Raw genomic sequence first — 20,432 nt, 5'->3', positions numbered from 1 at the left:
TTGTGTTCATGTGGGAACAGCAGCAGAGTTCTAGTGCTTTTCTTCTTTTTCTGTTTTTTGATAATTAAAACTTATGATTTAGAGAAACTTTTACAGAAGAAAAAATATAATTTTATAGCTTCACTGGTGAAATGAAATTCATTCAGTGGAAGAAAAGTGATATTGAACTTTCTGTTGTCCGTCAAGATATATCCAGACATTTTTAGCTCCTTATTTTAAAGCACGAAATGTAAAAGTCATGAGAAGGAGAACATTAGTTAGAGATGCACATACAAACATTCCTCCAACCCTGCATGTATTGGAGGAAGCAGTGTGCTTCTTTGCATAGATAAACAGCTCTACCGCCCTCTGCTGGAGACTTTATGTTACAGTTTTAAAATACCACTTTACCTCTGGATCTGACACAGGCTGACTTCTGTCACATATTAACACAGGAGAGAAACAACCAAGCTTCACATTTTATCAAGAGATGTTTTGTCAGTCCATGGCATGAAGAGGATCCAAGCACAGGACTAAATACAACTAAACATTTTATCTTAGAGAAACCAAAGTCCTGTCCCAGCAGGAAATATGTAACTAAAAACAGAAAAAAAACAAAGTAGAGGTGAAAACACACAAGTGGCATCATGGAGTTACAACCAGGTTCTGAATAAATTGTGTTTAACATTTCAGATTTCAGATTTTAATAAAATTCAAATGCCAATAAAAGATTTTTCTCCAAACATAGAACCAGCCAGCAGGAGGCTGCAGATCATCAACAAACAACTTTGATGTGCATATTTACAACAAAAATAAATGAAATAAATGAAAAGAACTGCTGTGGCAGGAAATCTAACAATTATCTACAGGTATCAAAAAATTCCAAATAACAATGAAGATGATGCACAGAAACCAGTTGAAATGGCAACAGCCTAGAAAAGCACAAAATAACCTGATTGGACTTTAAACTGAGAGAAAAGATAATGAGAAACACAGAAGAGGTGTGTTGTAATCTGTTAACAAAGACCAGAGGCCTGTATTACGATGTTGGATTTTCTCTCAAGGTAACTTTGGGGTAAACCCGGGGTTTTACATACTACCACGCTGGTTAACTTCTAACTGGGGTAAATCACCATGGTAACTTGCGCTGAAAGGATAACCTGGTCTGGAGCAAGTTATGTTCTGGATAAGAGATCAACGAGTATGAAAGCATCAACTCCTGACCAAGTTCTCCTGGAAAATGGCCGCCCATGCTTAAAAGATCCCGTCAATGTTGATGCGTGGATCGTGAGAGGAGTGCTCAGGAGAGAAATAAATCCTTGTCACTGACAGCTATGAAGTATGTTTTTGTACTTGTTCTTGAATTGGTCCCAAGTCTGTTTGTCTCCACTAGGGCTGCATCTAAAATAATGAAATTAATAATGATGCTCACACATGGCAGAACTGCAGAACCATGAATTTATGTAACAAACAACTACTCATGCCGTCACAGTGAGGAATTAATATTCCAACACAAAACGTGCTCATACAGGGTGCTGAGCCTCCAAAGATCTGAATGGAAAATATGAAGGAAAGGAAGGAACTGAGGAAGCGCTCTGCCTGAAACATCTGGGTGGTAATAAAGTGAAATTAAGTGATCAGAATGATGTTCGTTTATATTCTCTGATGAATTAATATTGTATAATTGATGAATTTATGCATTAACAGAGCCAGCCCAAGCCTGGGAGACGCCTGAGCTTCGGCTGGTGAAGATCTTAACTAAGTGGCAGAACACACCGGGTCCAGGTGTGGCTCCTACCACTGATCACCAGACGGCACCTGCAACACAAACTCAAAGTGCTGGTGACGCGTCACTAGTGGAAAACCCTGGGTTGTATTACTGAGTTAGTAACCAGCTTCGTCGTACCTCTTATCCAGATCCTGAATGTCTGGGTAAGTTAACCCTGGTAACAGAGGAATATCCGGGGCATGTTAATCACACTTCGTAGTACAGGCCTCCGGTGTGTGACAGAGAAGGAAACTAAGTGGAGTTAACAGAGAAACAGATTCTACTGAATAAAAAAAAGTTAATCAGAGACAGAACGGAGGACAAACTGAGCACAGAGAGGAGGAAGTTAACAGCTAAAGCTAACCTGGAAAAACAGGGAGAAATTAACAGAACATTAGTTTAAGAAACTAAAACACAAAGATCACAACAAATCCCACAAACCATGAAAACACTCAGCTCCTGAATTCTAATTTAAATTAATATTAAAAAACAGGAAAACATTTTAGAGATGGTGCAGAAAATACAAAACAAAGAAAAAAATAAAAACAATTTGTCTCTTGATATGAGAAGATATTAAAACCTGAACTTCTATCCAGAGATTTGGATTTAAATATAAATCTCAGGTCACACGAACACGATGTGATTCTGTTGTTGTCTTCAGGTGCAAAAGGTGTTGAGATGAACTTTAACAGCTGTGGACTCATTTCTGTTGTCAGTGGAGTCTGAGAGAAACAGAAGGTTCCCCAATGTTTTCATACCTCACTGTATCTTCATCATCATCACTGCCCACCTGTGTAAAACAACATATCATATGATGTAAACCTCTTAATTTAATAAGTAATACACACTGATTTTGCTTAATCGTTCTATCCAGTACGCCGTATGTGAACTACTGATTTGGAAAAATGCTCCAGTGAGATTTAAACCAGTCTACCACTGCAACAGCAGCTAAATAAAAGTTTATTTTCAGGTACTTCAATGCACCTGCCTCCAAAGCTTTTGCTCTTTTCCAAAAAATTTCAGCACCACCTTCATGGTGTTTTGTTTTTTTTAATTTTTAAATTTATTTTATTTTTTAACCCTCATTGTTCAAGCGTCTCCACTCCATCTGAGTTCTGTTCTGGAGTTTCTGATTATGAGACAGAGCTATTAGAAAAGAACTGGGCCTGTTAAAAGTCTGTGGACTAACAGGGACTGTACTGAGTTACTTCTGTGTGTTTGAGTTCTGTGTGCGTTCTTACTCATGTGAGTACAGGTTTACAGGAGTGTGTTTATTCTTTAGTCATTCTAATAATCTGGATAGCCACTCGTTCTTGCTACAGTCCGCGGCTGCACTACATGTGCACTTATAAATCATTTTTTAATGTGGTGTCAAGCATTGCTGTATGTTTGTAAAGGTATTTCAACTGTTACCTTTATTTGTTTGGTGTATTTAACCTGTGGTGGTTTTCCATGGCATTTCATTTGTGTCGTTAGAGCTCCCTCTAGGGTATTCAGTGTTACTGCAGGTCAAATCCTTTGTATTGATGTGGTACTGCTTTTTATTAAGGTACCTACTTGTTTCTCTGTTCCAGATAACCACACACACCCAACTACTGAACCTTCTGCATTAAATGCAACTGAACCATTCTACTGGAGTCCGTCTATCCTTCTGACCGAGGAAGAGTCAGCTGACGCACGATCCAGAAATCAGCCAACATATATATATGTAGTGTGATTTGTGTTTCCTCAGGTTCTGTGGGATTAATTGATGTCATGTATATATGAAATGTACTATTTTTCCTGGGCGGAAGGATATGTGTGGACCGTTGGTCCCAGAGAGACGTTTTAGAATTGAAGTGCTCTCTTGAGCGTTGGAAGAGAAATAAACACCTGTCCTGCAGAGTTGATCCCTCTCCGTGTGCTGAGTTTCCCACATCCATCTACGGACTTGTAACACCCATCAACAACGCAACAATAGATGTGTTACATATATAATAAATAACAGGGACAAACAATTGAAGTTAACTGGTCATGAGGTGTGATACAGAGAATGATGTAACATCCTCACATCCCACCCCTGTCTGGACCAGTAACCTTAAACTCTGTTCCACTTGACTAAATATTTAAATATTTAAAGTGTAATTTTTTCTTCCCAGATTAATACTTTGGGGTTTATTGCTCTAATTGTCCAGCAGCTCACTGGGGAAAGTCCTGGTTCTCCTGCAGAACAGTACACCTATGTTTCTTACTGCGTTTGGATCTGGAAACACTGGATAGTGTGACAGCATTTGAGATGGATGTCATTTTAAACTTAACCACTAGATGTCACTAATAGTTCAACATTGTTTCTTTAAAGTCAGCACAACTTAATCAGCACAGTGTTTCCTTGTTTGTCGTCTTCTTCTGAATCTTTAGTCATAAATTCAAAACTTGAATATTCAATGTTTAAACTCACCGTGTTTACTTCAGTCTTTGTTTTGTTTCCTGAAAAAACAAAAAGACAAAATAAAGATTCTTTAGATATGATGGTGAAAAAAGCCTGAACTTTATCAGAACATTTTATGACTAAAAGTTTCATTTGAGTATTTTTCACCTTTAGTTTTTGTCCAGATGTTGACTACAACAACAGATGTTAACAGAGCTGCTAAAACCACAGATACGATAATATACCGCCATGATGAACCTGTAAAGATAAATAACATCAAACCAGCAGCTGGTTCTGAACAAGAAGGCAGTTTCAGACTGAGACACACTGACTGAAGCAGAGAAAATCTCCACCAGCAGCCAAGAGTCAGTCTGACATTCACACTGCAGAAGATGAGAGATTCAGTCTCTACCTGCTTGTTGTGATGGATTGTTGTTGTTTGTAGGTGTTTGTCTGTCCACAGATGTCCTTTTAGTTTGTGGTGCTGAAGTTGTTTCACTAACAGTCGATGATGTTGCTGTCTCTGACTTTGTTGTTGTTGACCTTGTTGTTGTTATGGTTATTGCCTGTGTTGATGTTGTAAATCTTTTATCTGAGCAAACAATAACAAGAAATACAGTTTGTATTAAGACAACATGTTCTAGACATGCAAAGTGTCGAGAAAGGTGAAATTGAAAATTAACTTTATTTTCTGCAGAAAAACATATTGATGATTATAAACATTTCATGATGTTCTGACCTGTTTCCTCACCTGAGGACTGGCGGATGAAGGAAAACAGCTGCATTTTCTTAGTGAAAAAATCAGTCACTTTACACTTTAATAACTTTGTAAGGTCTGACAACTGACTCAGGTGAGACGGAGTAAATGTGACATTGGCAGAGCAGAAAGATGAATGAGGGTAAATTTTCTCTTTACCCTCATACAGCCACTCCACTGTGTGTCTACAGTTTCCATCGCCCAACACAGAGCAGAACAAAGTGACTTTATCTTTGTTCTTCTGTTCAGTTACTGGTGAAGATGGAGATGTTGTGAGAGAAAGACAACAAGAGGAAAATAACTTCATCACTGTGATCATAATTATTGTGATATTTCAGTCTGTTGTTCTAACAAGACAGTTTGAGCTGAAAACATCATGATGTAAATACTCACTGGTAATAACAAACAGATCAACATGAGAGTCTGGTCCTTGTTGTTGTCCTGATACAAACTGTCTGCAGGTGTAAAGACCAGCATCCTCGTCTGTGACCTTCTTTATAACCAGAGAACAGTTCGCTGTAAGACTCAGTCTGTCTGATTTAGTTGCTGCTTCTCTGTGAATCTGTCCATGTTCAAACAGCGTTACTGCTTTGTTTTTACTGAGCATCCAGGTCGTACTTTCACAGTTACTCTGATCATGTATCACATTTCCACAAGACAAAGTGACTTCATCACCAACTCTGACAGTGAAGTTGGCTGAATGTTGTTCAGCTGCTGCTGGTGAGAAAATTAAATTGTGAAAATTAAACAGTTGAATATAAATGTCTGTCATGTTTCTTGTTAATGGGAGGATTATTTTACAATTAATAAAAGTTTGTAACCAAGTTACAGATAAAACATGTCTGTGTTAGAGGAGGAAAACTTAATGAAGCTACATTAGTAAATCTTTAAAACTGGTTTAAATAATTTATTTAACATGTTAAATATGTTTCCTTACCTGTAAACTGAAGCATCAGAATCAGAAATAAATACATTTTAATCCAACTGAGTGGAACCATTGTGCTTCTGTCTCTCTTGTTGTCTCCTTCACAAATGACCGAGTCTCTAAAAGTGGTTTCTTAAACAGAAATATATTATGAGCTTCTTCTGGTTTGTGAGGCGTCACTTCCTGATAGTGACTTCACTCTGTGTTTTATCACCTCTGTTCCTTGTTGAATTAATTGAGTTGTTTACCTCCTATTTCTTTATTTATTTAAAAATCTAAATAAAACTTTTTAACTTTTAATGCATGTTAAATGTATTTTAGTAAATCTTTAATCTGCTTTGTTTTCCACTGAAGATGACAGTGGACAGTTCAGCAAAGAACAGAGGAAGCTGCATGTGTGAAGATTGCTGGTACAGATAAACTTTTACCTTCATGCAGCTCTTCTATTTTGAATGTGTTTATTAATAAATTAGTAAACTGATGTCATTTTCTTCTGAGTCGTCTAGGAGAAGTGTTTTACTTAGAATGTTTTACTGATAATGTGTCATAACTGGAGCAGAGCAACGGGATCAAGACTGACCCGTGGGGGACACCTACGCCACAAGCCAGCAGGTCAGACACAAAGTCCTGGGCTCTCACTACCTGGGACCAATTTGTCAGACAGCACAGAATCCACTCTGCCAGATGACGATCCAGCCCGGCCCTCTCTATTTTGGATTTCAAGAGCACCAACTGGATATCAGGCCGGTAGGCGAACTGCAGTGGATCCATGGAGGGTCCCACCATGGAGCAGCAGTTTCCCAGGATCAGTCTCTCCAGTGTCTTCATTAGATGGGGTGTGAGATCCACCTGCCTGTAGCCAGTGAGTTCTCTGACGTAAGATGTCTTTGGCACTGATACCACACAGGAGGCCTTCCGGAGCTGTGGTACCACCTTCAGCTTGAGGCTCAGGTTGAAGACATGCCCCATAACTCCACAAAGTTCATCTACGCAGGACTTAAAGAGCCTGGAGCTCATGCAGTCTGGTCCAGCAGCTTTGTTCGCCTTGATCCTCCTCAGCTCCTTTAGAGACGATATCTCAGACATGGAGGATTAATCAGCAGCAACAGATGAAAATATAACTTATGGAACAAAACATGAAAAATTAGAAGGTCTTTTAGATGATTTCCTTTGCAATTAATTCTTCTTTCATAATTAAAACAACTTTTTTTCATTTTTATTCATTTTTTATTTTTTATTATTCGTTCATTAAGCAAAAACATTTAGTAGGTTTCGTTAAGCTATGATGACATGAGGAGCATGTCATAGGTGTTATTGTGCTTCTATTCACAGCTTAACATGTGTCAATGAGCAAATTAACCTTTTTCATTGTGCATCTCAGACTAGTGGAAGAAGAATAAACCCTTTTACACGTACACATAAATGAAATAAGAATAAATTTTATTTTCTTGGTTGTAAGACAAAAACAATGATAAACATTTCTAACATCTTTTTTTTTTTTTTTTTTTTCCGTTTGAAAACCAGCGACCCTGAACAAAAAGGATGATATCATGGAGCATCAGTGGTTAAAGAGGTGTTAGTTTCAGGTGGCTGCTATATTTATATGTACACGAGAACAGCTGCAGCAGGGATGTTTGCTGGTTTACTTTTGTAACATTAAACTTAAAACCACAACTGTCAACTCCCTTAAAAGGTGTCGAACAATTCAGTTAAAGGCAATAATGGTCCTGTGGGGGGTCATTATATACAATGAACCATAGAAAATATGTTTACAATCAGATTTAATAAACATATTTCGGTTAATCAAGAGATGAATGGGATTAGACAAGTGTAAAAGTTTAATAGGAAATATAGAAAATATAAAAACATGTTACAAAAAAGTATACAAAGTATTATGTACATTATGTTCTCTCCTCTTTCCCATATTCCACCTCAGCTATGCCTCATAAAGCTAATACTGTAACTGGTAATCTGCAGTTGCTCCCTATAATCTTCCCCTAAGATGGTTTAAAAGCTCATTTCACACTGACTGCTCATGGTGGGAATGATGCAACTTTGTCATAAACAAACGCTGTAAAGCTTTTAAAAGCACTTAATATTGCTCTGCTTGCCTATGCGTGCATATATAAAGTCTATGAACCACCTAATGAAGGGTACGTATTTAATTATTAATCTCTTATTTTGCGGGTTTATTATTTGCAGCACTGGAGTCGTTTAGATCAGTTAGAAGCTCCTGCAGAGGAAGAAGCTCTCACACTGCTGTATATCACAGTGTCAGGAGCCTATAAAGAAACATCACAACACAAATTTTGGCATTCAGATTTCTTTTGCCATTCTTTAGCTGCATCACTACCAATAAAATGCATCGAACCACTCACCCGACTCTTTTTAGGGGTCTTCTTGGTGTGGCTGACAGTCGCATAGACAACAGCATCTTCAGGACCAGCCTGTTCACATAATAGAACGTAAAGACTGCTCAGTATATATATATATCTATACATATATATATAGATATATATATATGTGTGTGTGTGTGTGTATAATTAATTTCTATCTTTTAATGATCATAGCTTGTGAGATGGCCATTAATTTACCATACAAATGACAAGTTCATTGATAGAAGTTTTTAAACTCACAGTGTTTCCTTCCTTCTTTTTATTTCCTGAAAAGACAAAGTTAAAATCATCTAAATACTTTGATATAAGTTTTGATTGTTTCTATTTTTCTTGAATTCACTTTCAGAGAAAGCTGCATTTATACATAACTTTATTTTTGTGAATCTTCCTCAGTTTTATTTATGATCAAATTATCATTTACTTTCACACTTAACAGATAATTGAGCTCAATGTATTGAACAGAAGAAATTAAATTAATTAAATTGGATTAAATTAATTCAATTAATTAAATTCGACATGTTCAATTTAAACCATTTTACATACAAAAATTAAACTGATCGAAATTCTCACCTTTAGTTTTCTTCCATATAATGATCACCACAGCTGTTATTAAGAGAACTGCTGAACCCACAGAAACAGTCACAGACCACCATGATGAACCTGGAAAAAAGAAATTAAAACATTAAACACAGTCAGAGGTTCTGAACAACAACAAGTTTCAGACTGAGACACACTGACTGAAGCAGAGAAAATCTCCACCAGCAGCCAAGAGTCAGTCTGACATTCACACTGCAGAAGATGAGAGATTCAGTCTCTACCTGCTTGTTGTGATGGATTGTTGTTGTTTGTAGGTGTTTGTCTGTCCACTGATGTCTCTTTAGTTTGTTTTGCTGATGTTGTTTTACATGCAGTCAATGATTTCAGTGTCTCTGACGTTGTTGTGGTAGTTAATGTCCTTGATGATGTTTTTTCTCCGTCTGATAAACACAGTAACAAGATGTAACAACAGTGTTCATCAAGACCAAACTCCATATTTAAAATCTTTATGAAAAGTTAGAAAATAGGTGGGAAATTGAAGCTTCAATTCTTTAAAATAAACTAATGTTTTCATTTTCAGATGATTCCAAAGATTTCATGATGTTCTCACCTGTTTTCTCACCTGAGGACTGAGGGATGAAGGGAAACAGCTGCATTTTCTTAGTGTAAACATCTGTCACTTTACACTTTAAAAACTTCTTAAACTTTGACTTCTTATTCAGGTGTGATGGTGTAAATGTCACATTGGCAGAGCAGGAAGATGTATGAGGGTAAATTTTCTCTTTACCCTCATACAGCCACTCCACTGTGTGTCTACAGTTTCCATCGCCCAACACAGAGCAGAACAAAGTGACTTTATCTTTGTTCTTCTGTTCAGTCACTGGTGAAGATGGAGATGTTGTGAGAGAAAGACAACAAGAGGAAAATAACTTCATCACTGTGATCATAATTATTGTGATATTTCGGTCTGTTGTTCTAACAAGACAGTTTTAGCTGAAAACATCATGATGTAAATACTCACTGGTAATAACAGACAGATCAACATGAGAGTCTGGTCCTTGTTGTTGTCCTGATACAAACTGTCTGCAGGAGTAAAGACCAGCATCCTCGTCTGTGACCTTCTTTATAAACAGAGAACAGTTCGCTGTAACACTCAGTCTGTCTGTTTTAGTTGCTGCTTCTCTGTGAATTTGTCCATGTTCAAACAGCGTTACTGCTTTGTTTTTACTGAGTATCCAGGTCGTACTTTCACAGTTACTCTGATCATGTATCACATTTCCACAAGACAAAGTGACTTCATCACCAACTCTGACAGTGAAGGAGGATGAATGTTGTTCAGCTGCTGCTGGTGAGAAAATTAAATTGTGAAAATTAAACAGTTGAATATAAATGTCTGTCATGTTTCTTGTTAATGGGAGGATTATTTTACAATTAATAAAAGTTTGTACCAAGTTACAGATAAAACATGTCTGTGTTAGAGGAGGAAAACTTAATGAAGCTACATTAGTAAAGCTTTGAAACTGGTTTAAATCATTTTATTTAACATGTTAAATATGTTTCCTTACCTGTAAACTGAAGCATCAGAATCAGGAATAAAGACATTTTAATCCATCTGAGTGGAACCATTGTGCTTCTGTCTCTCTTGTTGTCTCCTTCACAAATGACTGAGACTCTAAAAGTGGTTTCTTAAACAGAAATATATTATGAGCTTCTTCTGGTTTGTGAGGCGTCACTTCCTGATAGTAACTTCACTCTGTGTTTTATCACCTCTGTTCCTTGTTGAATTAATTGAGTTGTTTACCTCCTATTTCTTTATTTATTTAAAAATCTAAATAGAACTTTTTACCTTTTAATGCATGTTAAATGTATTTTACTAAATCTTTAATCTGCTTTGTTTTCCACTGAAGATGACAGTGGACAGTTCAGCAACGAACAGAGGAAGCTGCATGTGTGAAGATTGCTGGTACAGATAAACGTTTAACTTCATGCAGCTCTTCTATTTTGAATGTGTTTATTAATAAATTAGTAAACTGATGTCATTTTCTTCTGAGTCGTTTAGGAGAAGTGTTTTACTGAGAATGTTTTACTGAGAATGTGTCATAACTGGAGCAGAGCAACGGGATCTAGACTGACCCGTGGGGGACACCTACGCCACAAGTCAGCAGGTCAGACACAGTCCTGGGCTCTCACTACCTGGGACCAATTTGTGAGATGCAGAATCCACTCTGCCAGATGACGATCCAGCCCGGCCCTCTCTATTTTGGATTTCAAGAGCACCAACTGAATATCAGGCTGGTAGGCGAACTGCAGTGGATCCATGGAGGGTCCCACCATGGAGCAGCAGTTTCCCAGGATCAGTCTCTCCAGTGTCTTCATTAGATGTGGTGTGAGATCCACCTGCCTGTAGCCAGTGAGTTCTCTGACGTAAGATGTCTTTGGCACTGATACCACACAGGAGGCCTTCCGGAGCTGTGGTATCACCTTCAGCTTGAGACTCAGGTTGAAGACATGCCCCATAACTCCACAAAGTTCATCTGCACAGGACTTAAGGAGCCTGGAGCTGATGCAGTCTGGTCCAGCAGCTTTTTTCGCCTTGATCCTCCTCAGCTCCTTTAGACACGATATCTCAGACATGGAGGATTAATCAGCAGCAACAGATGAAAATATAACTTATGGAACAAAACATGAAAAATTAGAAGGTCTTTTAGATGATTTCCTTTGCAACTAATTCTTCTTTCATAATTAAAACAACTTTTTTTAATTTTTATTCATTTTTTATTTTTTATTATTCGTTCATTAAGCAAAAACATTTAGTAGGTTTCGTTAAGCTATGATGACATGAGGAGCATGTCATAGGTGTTATTGTGCTTCTATTCACAGCTTAACATGTGTCAATGAGCAAATTAACCTTTTTCATTGTGCATCTCAGACTAGTGGAAGAAGAATAAACACTTTTACACGTACACATAAATGAAATAAGAATAAATTTTATTTTCTTGGTTGTAAGACAAAAACAATGATAAACATTTCTAACATCTTTTTTTTTTTTTTTTTTTCCATTTGAAAACCAGCGACCCTGAACAAAAAGGATGATATCATGGAGCATCAGTGGTTAAAGAGGTGTTAGTTTCAGGTGGCTGCTATATTTATATGTACACGAGAACAGCTGCAGCAGGGATGTTTGCTGGTTTACTTTTTTAACATTAAACTTAAAACCACAACTGTCAACTCCCTTAAAAGGTGTCAAACAATTCTGTTAAAGGCAATAATGGTCCTGTGGGGGGTCATTACATCCCATGAACCATAGTAATAATGTGTACAATCAGATTTAATAAACATATTTCGGTTAATCAAGAGATGAATGGAATTAGACAAGTGTAAAAGTTTAATAGGAAATATAGAAAATATAAAAACATGTTACAAAAAAGTATACAATGTATTATGTACATTATGTTCTCTCCTCTTTCCCATATTCCACCTCAGCTATGCCTCATAAAGCTAATACTGTAACTGGTAATCTGCAGTTGCTCCCTATAATCTTCCCCCAAGATGGTTTAAAAGCCCATTTCACACTGACTGCTCATGGTGGGAATGACAAAACTTTGTCATACACAAACGCTGTAAAGCTTTTAAAAGCACTTAATATTGCTCTGCTTGCCTATGCGTGCATATATAAAGTCTATGAACAACCAATGAAGGGTATGTATTTAATTATTAATCTCTTACTTTGCTGGTTTATTAGTTGCAGCACTGGAGTCGTTTAGATCAGTTAGAAACTCCTGCAGAGGAAGAAGATCTCACACTGCTGTATATCACAGTGTCAGGAGCCTATAAAGAAACATCACAACACAAATTTTGGCATTTAAATTTCTTTTGCCATTCTTTAGCTGCATCATTACCAATAAAATGCATTGAACCACTCACCCGACTCTTTTTAGGGGTCTTCTTGGTGTGGCTGACAGTCGCATAGACAACAGCATCTTCAGGACCAGCCTGTTCACAGAATAGAATGTAAAGACTGCTCAGTATATATATATATATATATATATATATATATATATGTGTGTGTGTGTGTGTGTACAATTAATCATCATAGCTTGTTCAGTATGTATATATATATATATATATATATATGTGTGTGTGTGTGTGTATAATTAATTTCTATCTTTTAATGATCATAGCTTGTGAGATGGCCATTAATTTTCCATACAAATGACAAGTTCATTGATAGAAGTGTTTAAACTCACAGTGTTTCCTTCCTTCTTTTTATTTCCTGAAAAGACAAAGTTAAAATCATCTAAATACTTTGATATAAGTTTTGATTGTTTCTATTTTTCTTGAATTCACTTTCAGAGAAAGCTGCATTTATGCATAAATTTGTTTTTGTGAATCTTCCTCAGTTTTATTTATGATCAAATTATCATTTACTTTCACACTTAGCAGATAATTGAACTCAATGTATTGAACAGAAGAAATTAATTTAAATTGGATTAAATTAATTCAATTAATTAAATTTGACATGTTCAATTTAAACCATTTTACATACAAAAATTACACTGGTCAAAATTCTCACCTTTAGTTTTCTTCCATATAATGATCACCACAGCTGTTATTAAGAGACCTGCTGAACCCACAGAAACAGTCACAGACCACCATGATGAACCTGGAAAAAAGAAATTAAAACATTAAACACAGTCAGAGGTTCTCAACAACAACAAGTTTCAGACTGAGACACACTGACTGAAGCAGAGAAAATCTCCACCAGCAGCCAAGAGTCAGTCTGACATTCACACTGCAGAAGATGAGAGATTCAGTCTCTACCTGCTTGTTGTGATGGATTGTTGTTGTTTGTAGGTGTTTGTCTGTCCACTGATGTCTGCTTGGTTTGTGTTGTTGTTGTTATTTTTCTCATTGCTTTACTTGAAGTGGATGATTTTGGTGTCTCTGACGTTGTTGTGGTTGATTTTGTTGTGCTAGTTGACTGTGTTGTCAGTGTTGTTTCTCCTTCACCTGGTAAAAAACAACATTAAGACCATATTCTCTGTTTAACTGCTTTACAGAAATTAAATATAGTTATAAAAAATTACTTCTCATTATCAAATAATAAACGATTGCTTTTAGTTTGATATGGTCAAAAACAATTCATAACTTTCTCACCTGTTCTCTCATGTGTGGACTGAGGGATGAAGGGAAACAATTTTTTAGAATAATTATCCGTCACTTTACATTTTAATAACTCATAAATTATTGACTCCTGACTCAGGTAAGATGGTCTAAATGTCAGAGTAGCAGAGCAGGAAGGTGCTGATATCTCCATACCTGAGGATTTACCCTCATACAGCCACTCCACTGTGTGTCTACAGTGTTTAAATCCCAACACAGAGCAGAACAAAGTGACTTTATCTTTCTTCTTCTGTTCAGTTACTGGTGAAGATGGAGATGTTGTGAGAGAAAGACAACAAGAGGAAAATAACTTCATCACTGTGATCATAATTATTGTGATATTTCAGTTTGTTGTTCTAACAAGACAGTTTGAGCTGAAAACATCATGATGTAAATACTCACTGGTAATAACAAACAGATCAACATTAGAGTCTGGTCCTTGTTGTTGTCCTGATACAAACTGTCTGCAGGAGTAAAGACCAGCATCCTCGTCTGTGACCTTCTTTATAACCAGAGAACAGTTCGCTGTAACACTCAGTCTGTCTGATTTAGTTGCTGCTTCTCTGTGAATCTGTCCATGTTCAAACAGCGTTACTGTTTTGTTTTTTACTGATGATCCAGGTCATACTTCCACAGTTACGCTGACTTTTTCCACATGGTAAAGTGACTTCATCACCAACCTTAACAGTGAAGGAGGAAAACTGTCTTTCAGCTGCTGCTGGAGAGAAAACTGAAATTTGAAAAATAATCTGATGAATGAGGGAAATTATGTCATTTCCTTTGTTAGAGTAAAAATAATTTCACAAACAAAACATGGCTGTGTTAGCTGAAGGAGGAAGAGTTAGAAAAAGCTACATTAGTAAAGTTTTGTAATTGGTTCAAAACATTTTATTCAACATGTTAAATCTGAGCCCTGCGATAGACTGGCGACCTCTTCAGAGTGTATCCTGCCTCTCGCCTGATAACTGCTGGGAGGCTCCAGCTTCCCCCTGACCCTTACTTTGAAAAAGTGAAAATTAATGAATGTTAAATATGTTTTCTTACCTGTAAACTGAAGCATCAATACCAGGAATAAAGACATTTAAATCAATCTGAGTGGAACCATTGTGCTTCTGACTCTCTTGTTGTCTCCTTCACAAATGACCGAGTCTCTAAAAGTGGTTTCTTAAACAGAAATATATTATGAGCTTCTTCTGGTTTGTGAGGTCACTTCCTGATAGTGACTTCACTCTGTGTTTTCTCACATGTTTCACTTGTTAAATTAGCTGAAGGCATTACCTCTTGATCCCTTAATATACATGTGTTTACTACAGTAAAAGAGTTACAGTAAAACACTTAAATGTTTAATTTATGGCTAAAAAATTTAAAAGAATGTTTGATCTGCTTAGTTTTACAAAGAGGACGACTGTCAACAATTCTGCAAAGACCAGAAGAAGCTGAATGTGTGAAGATTGTTGCTTCAAATAATTGTTTTCATGCAGCTCTTGTGTTTATTAATAGTATAGTAAATTGATGTCATTTTCTTCTGAAGGTGAGGTGTTTTACTGAGAATGTGCCTACAAAAGGAGAAGAGCTCTGCAGTTTAAAAAAAACCTTAGTAGCAAACTACTAGCAGCTTTCAGCACAACAGTAACTTTTTTAATGGTTTCTGTATATTTCCATACTGCAGATAAGAGTCTTTCTTCCTTAAAGGCCCCTCCATGAATTAACACCTCACCATGGTGGAGGGGTTTGACTACCTCTATGAACCTGAGGGGTCTCCCAACTTAAAGTGGCCTCAGGGGAGGGGTCAGACTAAGACTGATTTAAAACCTTGATGAGCAAGCTTCATCAGTGATCATGTCCAGGAAAGGGAAAGCAGGGCATCCTCCTGGAGCCAGGCCTGGGAGGGGAGCTTGGTTTCCCAAACAAGCCACAGGTTCCCACCTCCACATGGACTCAACACCTGGAGGGAGGATATTTGAGGTCAGGTGCCTCGTGCAACCTGTGGCCGAAGGCAACAATGAGGTCCTGCCCTAAGTGGAGAAGTTCAAGTATCTCTGTGCTTTGTTCATGAATGGGGGAAAAATCAAGCAGGTAAAAATCTCAATTTAGAGGTCAGTTTGTTCCTCCCCTCACCGAGGGCTGTGGGTAGTGACCAAAAGAATGAGATTATGAATACAAGGAGCCAAAATGAGTTTCCTCCACAGGCTGTCTTTGCTCTCCCTTGGAGGAGGGTGAGAACTCTTGGTCTTCTCGGAGGGGCTCACAGAAGAGCAGCTGCTCCTCCACACAGATGAAGTGGCTCAGGCATCTAGTTAGGATGCCTCCTGGATGCCTTCCTGGTGAGGTGTTCCTGGCAGGACATGCTGGAGGACCCCGTGGTTGACCTGGCAAAGCCTTGGGATCTCCCCAGATAAGCTGGCAGAAGTAGCTTGGATTAGTTGGGTAAAGGGACGTCTGGGTTTCCTCAGCTGCCACCGTGACCTGACCTCAATTATACAGTAGAAAATGGATGAATGGTGTTCTTAAAGGTGACACAGTATTATAGTTATAGTCAGAGGATGCATTTATATATAATCTAGCTCTTGAAATATCAGAGATCGGATCAAATGGAACAGTTTAACTGAATAGCAGGCAGATTAAAATGAAATGTGAGAAAACAGAAAGAGGAAAATATTCAGAAAGAAAGTTTACACTGAGCTGCGGAGCTCAACTTCTAAACTTCAACTTTTGCTTTTATCATAATTGGATTATTAAGGACAACACAAACTCTTTAAGTGCATTAAACTCACAGAATCTGAATTAAATTGTGATTAAATGTATTTTATTAATTATTAAAAATAATACAAATATTTGTCATATTTTTCATTGAGATGAAATAAGAAAGAAATCTAAAGTAATCAGATAATAATGTGACTACTGAGACAAATATCTAATATCAGACCAAACAAAGCTATTCAGTTCAACAGAGAAAAGATTTGATATGAAGCATGGAGGAACAGAAAGATGAAAAGTTTGTACTGAGGTCTGAGCTGCTGGTCTTTGTGAAGAAGCTGAGAGGCAAAACTACAAAACACATTTCTGAACTTAAACTTTAATCATAACTGGACTAGTAAAAATAACATTAAATTCACATTAGCACAATAACACACAGTAGCTCTTTAAACTCAAACATTCAGTATTACATTGTGATTAAATGGTTTTTACAAATGAGAAAATATTACAAATCTTTGTTGATGCTACAAAAAAGAAACTTTCTAATTCTAATATTATAAGAAAGAAATAAAAAGTAATAAAAGGATGTGAATCTGTTTTTGTCTATGGGTGTAAAATATGTTGGGATGAACTTTACAGCAGTGGACTCATTTCTGTGGAGATTTGATGTTGAAGTTGTTGATCAGTGGAGTCGGACAGAAACAGAGGGCTCTCCAACGTTTTCATACTGCACTATACCTTCATCTTCATCTTCATCACTGTATACCTGTGAAAAAACAGCACAAACACACTCTCGGTGCCTGAAAATCTCCCTAGTGTCATGTCTGCCCCTTTTCCTCTAATGCGCTCAGCATCACCAGCCTATTGATCACCGGTTCTGACACTACATTTCAACACATCATCTGCACAGCATATTCTCACGTTCATCTTCTTCCATCTTTGGTTTACACATAGATAATAATAAATAAATATTATAAACACAGACTTTGTTCTCTAAAGTCATAACTGTAATCGTTCCTTAAACTCATTGTGTTTTCTTCCATCTGTGTGTTGTTTCCTGATGAGTGAAAAAAGAAATAGCTTAACATTAGCTTTAACACTAAATATCCAAGTTATTATGAATTTTTATATCAAATTTTCTTCTGGGAATCGTCTCACCTTTAGATTTTGTCCACATGTTGACTGCAGCAACAGATATGACCTGAGCTACTAAACCCACACACACAATGATGCAGCGAATCAAATATGGAAAACCTGAAAATAGCAACAATATTATTTCTCATTATGATCTAATCAGAGAAAATCTTCATCAGTAATCATGTAAACACTCACTTGTTAAAACAGACAGATGAACAGTCGAGTCTGATCCTTGATCTCCTGATATAAACTGTCTGCAGGTGTAAAAACCAGCGTCCTCAAACGTGACCTTCTTTATAACCAGAGAACAGTTCGCTGTAACACTCAGTCTGTCTGATTTACTTCTGACATCCTGGTGAATCCGTCCATGTTCAAACATCGTCACTGATTCTGTGTTTCTGATGTCACTGAAGATCCAAGTCGTTCTGTAACAGGTTTTCTGAGCATCTATGACGTCTTCACAGAGCAAAGTTACATCATCTCCAGCTGTGACGGTAAAAGTTGATGAAATATATTTTCTGGTTTCACCTGTTCACAGAAAACAGAAAAATTGTTCTTAAGAATTTAAAGTTAGAATGAAGTGAGAGTAAAATTGTCTTGTTTGGTTTCCAAGAGTCAAATATTTTAACAAGTTCATCATAGAAAGAATATTTAGTTTATTATTTTAACTGAATGTGTGTTAGATTGATTATTATAACAGTAAGCATCATATAGGACAAATAATTAGGTGATATATACTGTTGCTGCTGCTAATGATGATATGTAACTGTGATTCTATGAAAAGACACAGTGGCCAATCAGGAGCTTCACAGGGATTTTTGATGGGCCAGTTCACATTTTTCCAGACAGAAAGAAGGCTGGTTTTTATGGAAGCCGAGAACGACGGGCTTGCATGTTTTTTAACACCGTTTTCTTGTATTAACAGGATAATTTATCTCCTTATCTCAAGAACGCAAGAACAGTTTGTTTCCTCGAGATAACAGATTATTAAAATGCAGAGTTGCGAGGGGGCTGGAGCTGGTCCTGCTGGTCCATCACAGAACCAACACAGAGAGACAAACATTCAATCACACTCGCAGTCTAGCGAGAATTTAGAGACTCAAATCAGCTTAACATGCATGTCTTTGGACTGTGAGAGGAATCCAGGAAAGAACCCATGAATACACAGAGAGAACATACAAACTCCACACAGGTTCCCCACAGAAAGCTACTTCTTGTTAATGTGTAAGAATAAAAAAATATAAGAAATATTAAGTATGTACATTAACAGATTATATTGGATTTTATTGTGAGCATTTGTGGTCTACTGGGAGAATCAGGGACCTCCTCCAAGCACTCCTTCATGCTTTGAATGAAGCAGTCAAACTCAGCTACATGACCACCACATGTGGCCCACAAGGAAATTTCTATAATGAAGACTTTCCATATTAGGACTACTGATGGCCCAAAAATATTAGCTGTAATCCACATCCAGACCAACAGCTAATATCTGGACCATAAGTGGCCCAGAGGAGACTTGCCAGGCTAGCATCTGGTCCACTTCTGATCCACACAACATTGTCAATGATGTATCTGTGCCATAAGGGCCTAAAGTGGCCCAGAGTTGGACCAAACATGTCTGCTATCAGGGAGTTTGTAGCAAATAATGACATAAAAACTATATCTACTAAGTTCATCCATTCATTATCTTGACCTCTTATTCCATTACAGGTCGCGGGTGAGGTGGAGCCTATCCCAGCATTTTAACAGGTGAGAGGCAGGGTACACCATGGACAGGTCACCAGTCTATCACAGGGCCAACACAGATAGACAAACAACCATTCACACACACACTCTCTCCTAGGGAGAATTTAGAATAACCAATTAACCTATCATGCATGTCTTTGGACGGTGGGAGGGAGCCGGAGAACCTGGAGAGATATACATACATACACGGGGAAAACATGCAAACTCCACACAGAAAGGCCACCACCCCCCAGGTTCAAACCTCCCCCAGCTGAGGCTCGAACCAGTGACCTTCTTGCTGTGAGGCTGTGGTGCTAACCACCACACCACCGTGCAGCCCGTCTACTAAGTTTATTCTATTAAATACATTAATTCAGACATCAAACTTAAAAAATAGAGACTCAGTAAAAACCTTGTTGTTTTGTTGGTTCGTTATTTGTACTTGAGTTTATCTTCACAGATGTCGGCCATTTATTTCCTGTAGTTGTTGCTGTTTTAACTGTTGTAGGTTTTGTTGTGGTTGATTACTTGATTGTTGTTTTTATCATTTTCCTTGTTGTCATGTTTACATCATCTGAAAAATAAAATGATGTAACAAACTGCAGTAATTAGAAGCTCCATGTTATTTTTTATCGGGTCTGCTGTTTAAATTTTAAATGAGTACAAGTGTTTTCATATAAATTAAAATCAGTTCACGTCGTCACTGTTTTCTCACCTGAGGACTGATGGATGAAGGGAAACAGCTGCATTTTCCCAGTGTAACCATCTGTCAGTTTACACTTTAATAACTCATAAAACTTTGAATTCTGACCCGAGTTTGATGATGTAAATGTCACATTGGCAAAACAGGAAGGTGATGATGTCTCCATATCTGAAGATATTTTCTCTTTACTCTCATACAGCCACTGTACTGTGTGAGTACAGTTTCCATCGTCCAACAC

At 37.3% G+C, this 20,432-nt stretch overlaps 1 protein-coding gene across 1 annotated transcript; it reads right to left on the bottom strand.

Annotated features, from left to right (window-relative positions):
• Positions 1-2,067: 2,067 nt before the first annotated feature.
• Positions 2,068-9,879, bottom strand: LOC121633268. Its single transcript, XM_041975139.1, has 6 exons — positions 9,791-9,879; positions 9,380-9,649; positions 9,051-9,209; positions 4,323-4,412; positions 4,185-4,213; positions 2,068-2,537 (listed from the first exon to the last, which is right to left on the bottom strand). Coding segments are annotated over exons 1-6 (627 nt in total). The 5' UTR covers positions 9,792-9,879; the 3' UTR covers positions 2,068-2,459.
• Positions 9,880-20,432: the final 10,553 nt, after the last annotated feature.

This window comes from Melanotaenia boesemani, chromosome 22 (assembly GCF_017639745.1).
Source record: "Melanotaenia boesemani isolate fMelBoe1 chromosome 22, fMelBoe1.pri, whole genome shotgun sequence".
NCBI lineage: Eukaryota > Metazoa > Chordata > Actinopteri > Atheriniformes > Melanotaeniidae > Melanotaenia > Melanotaenia boesemani.
This window is presented reverse-complemented; position numbering and strand designations above follow the sequence as displayed.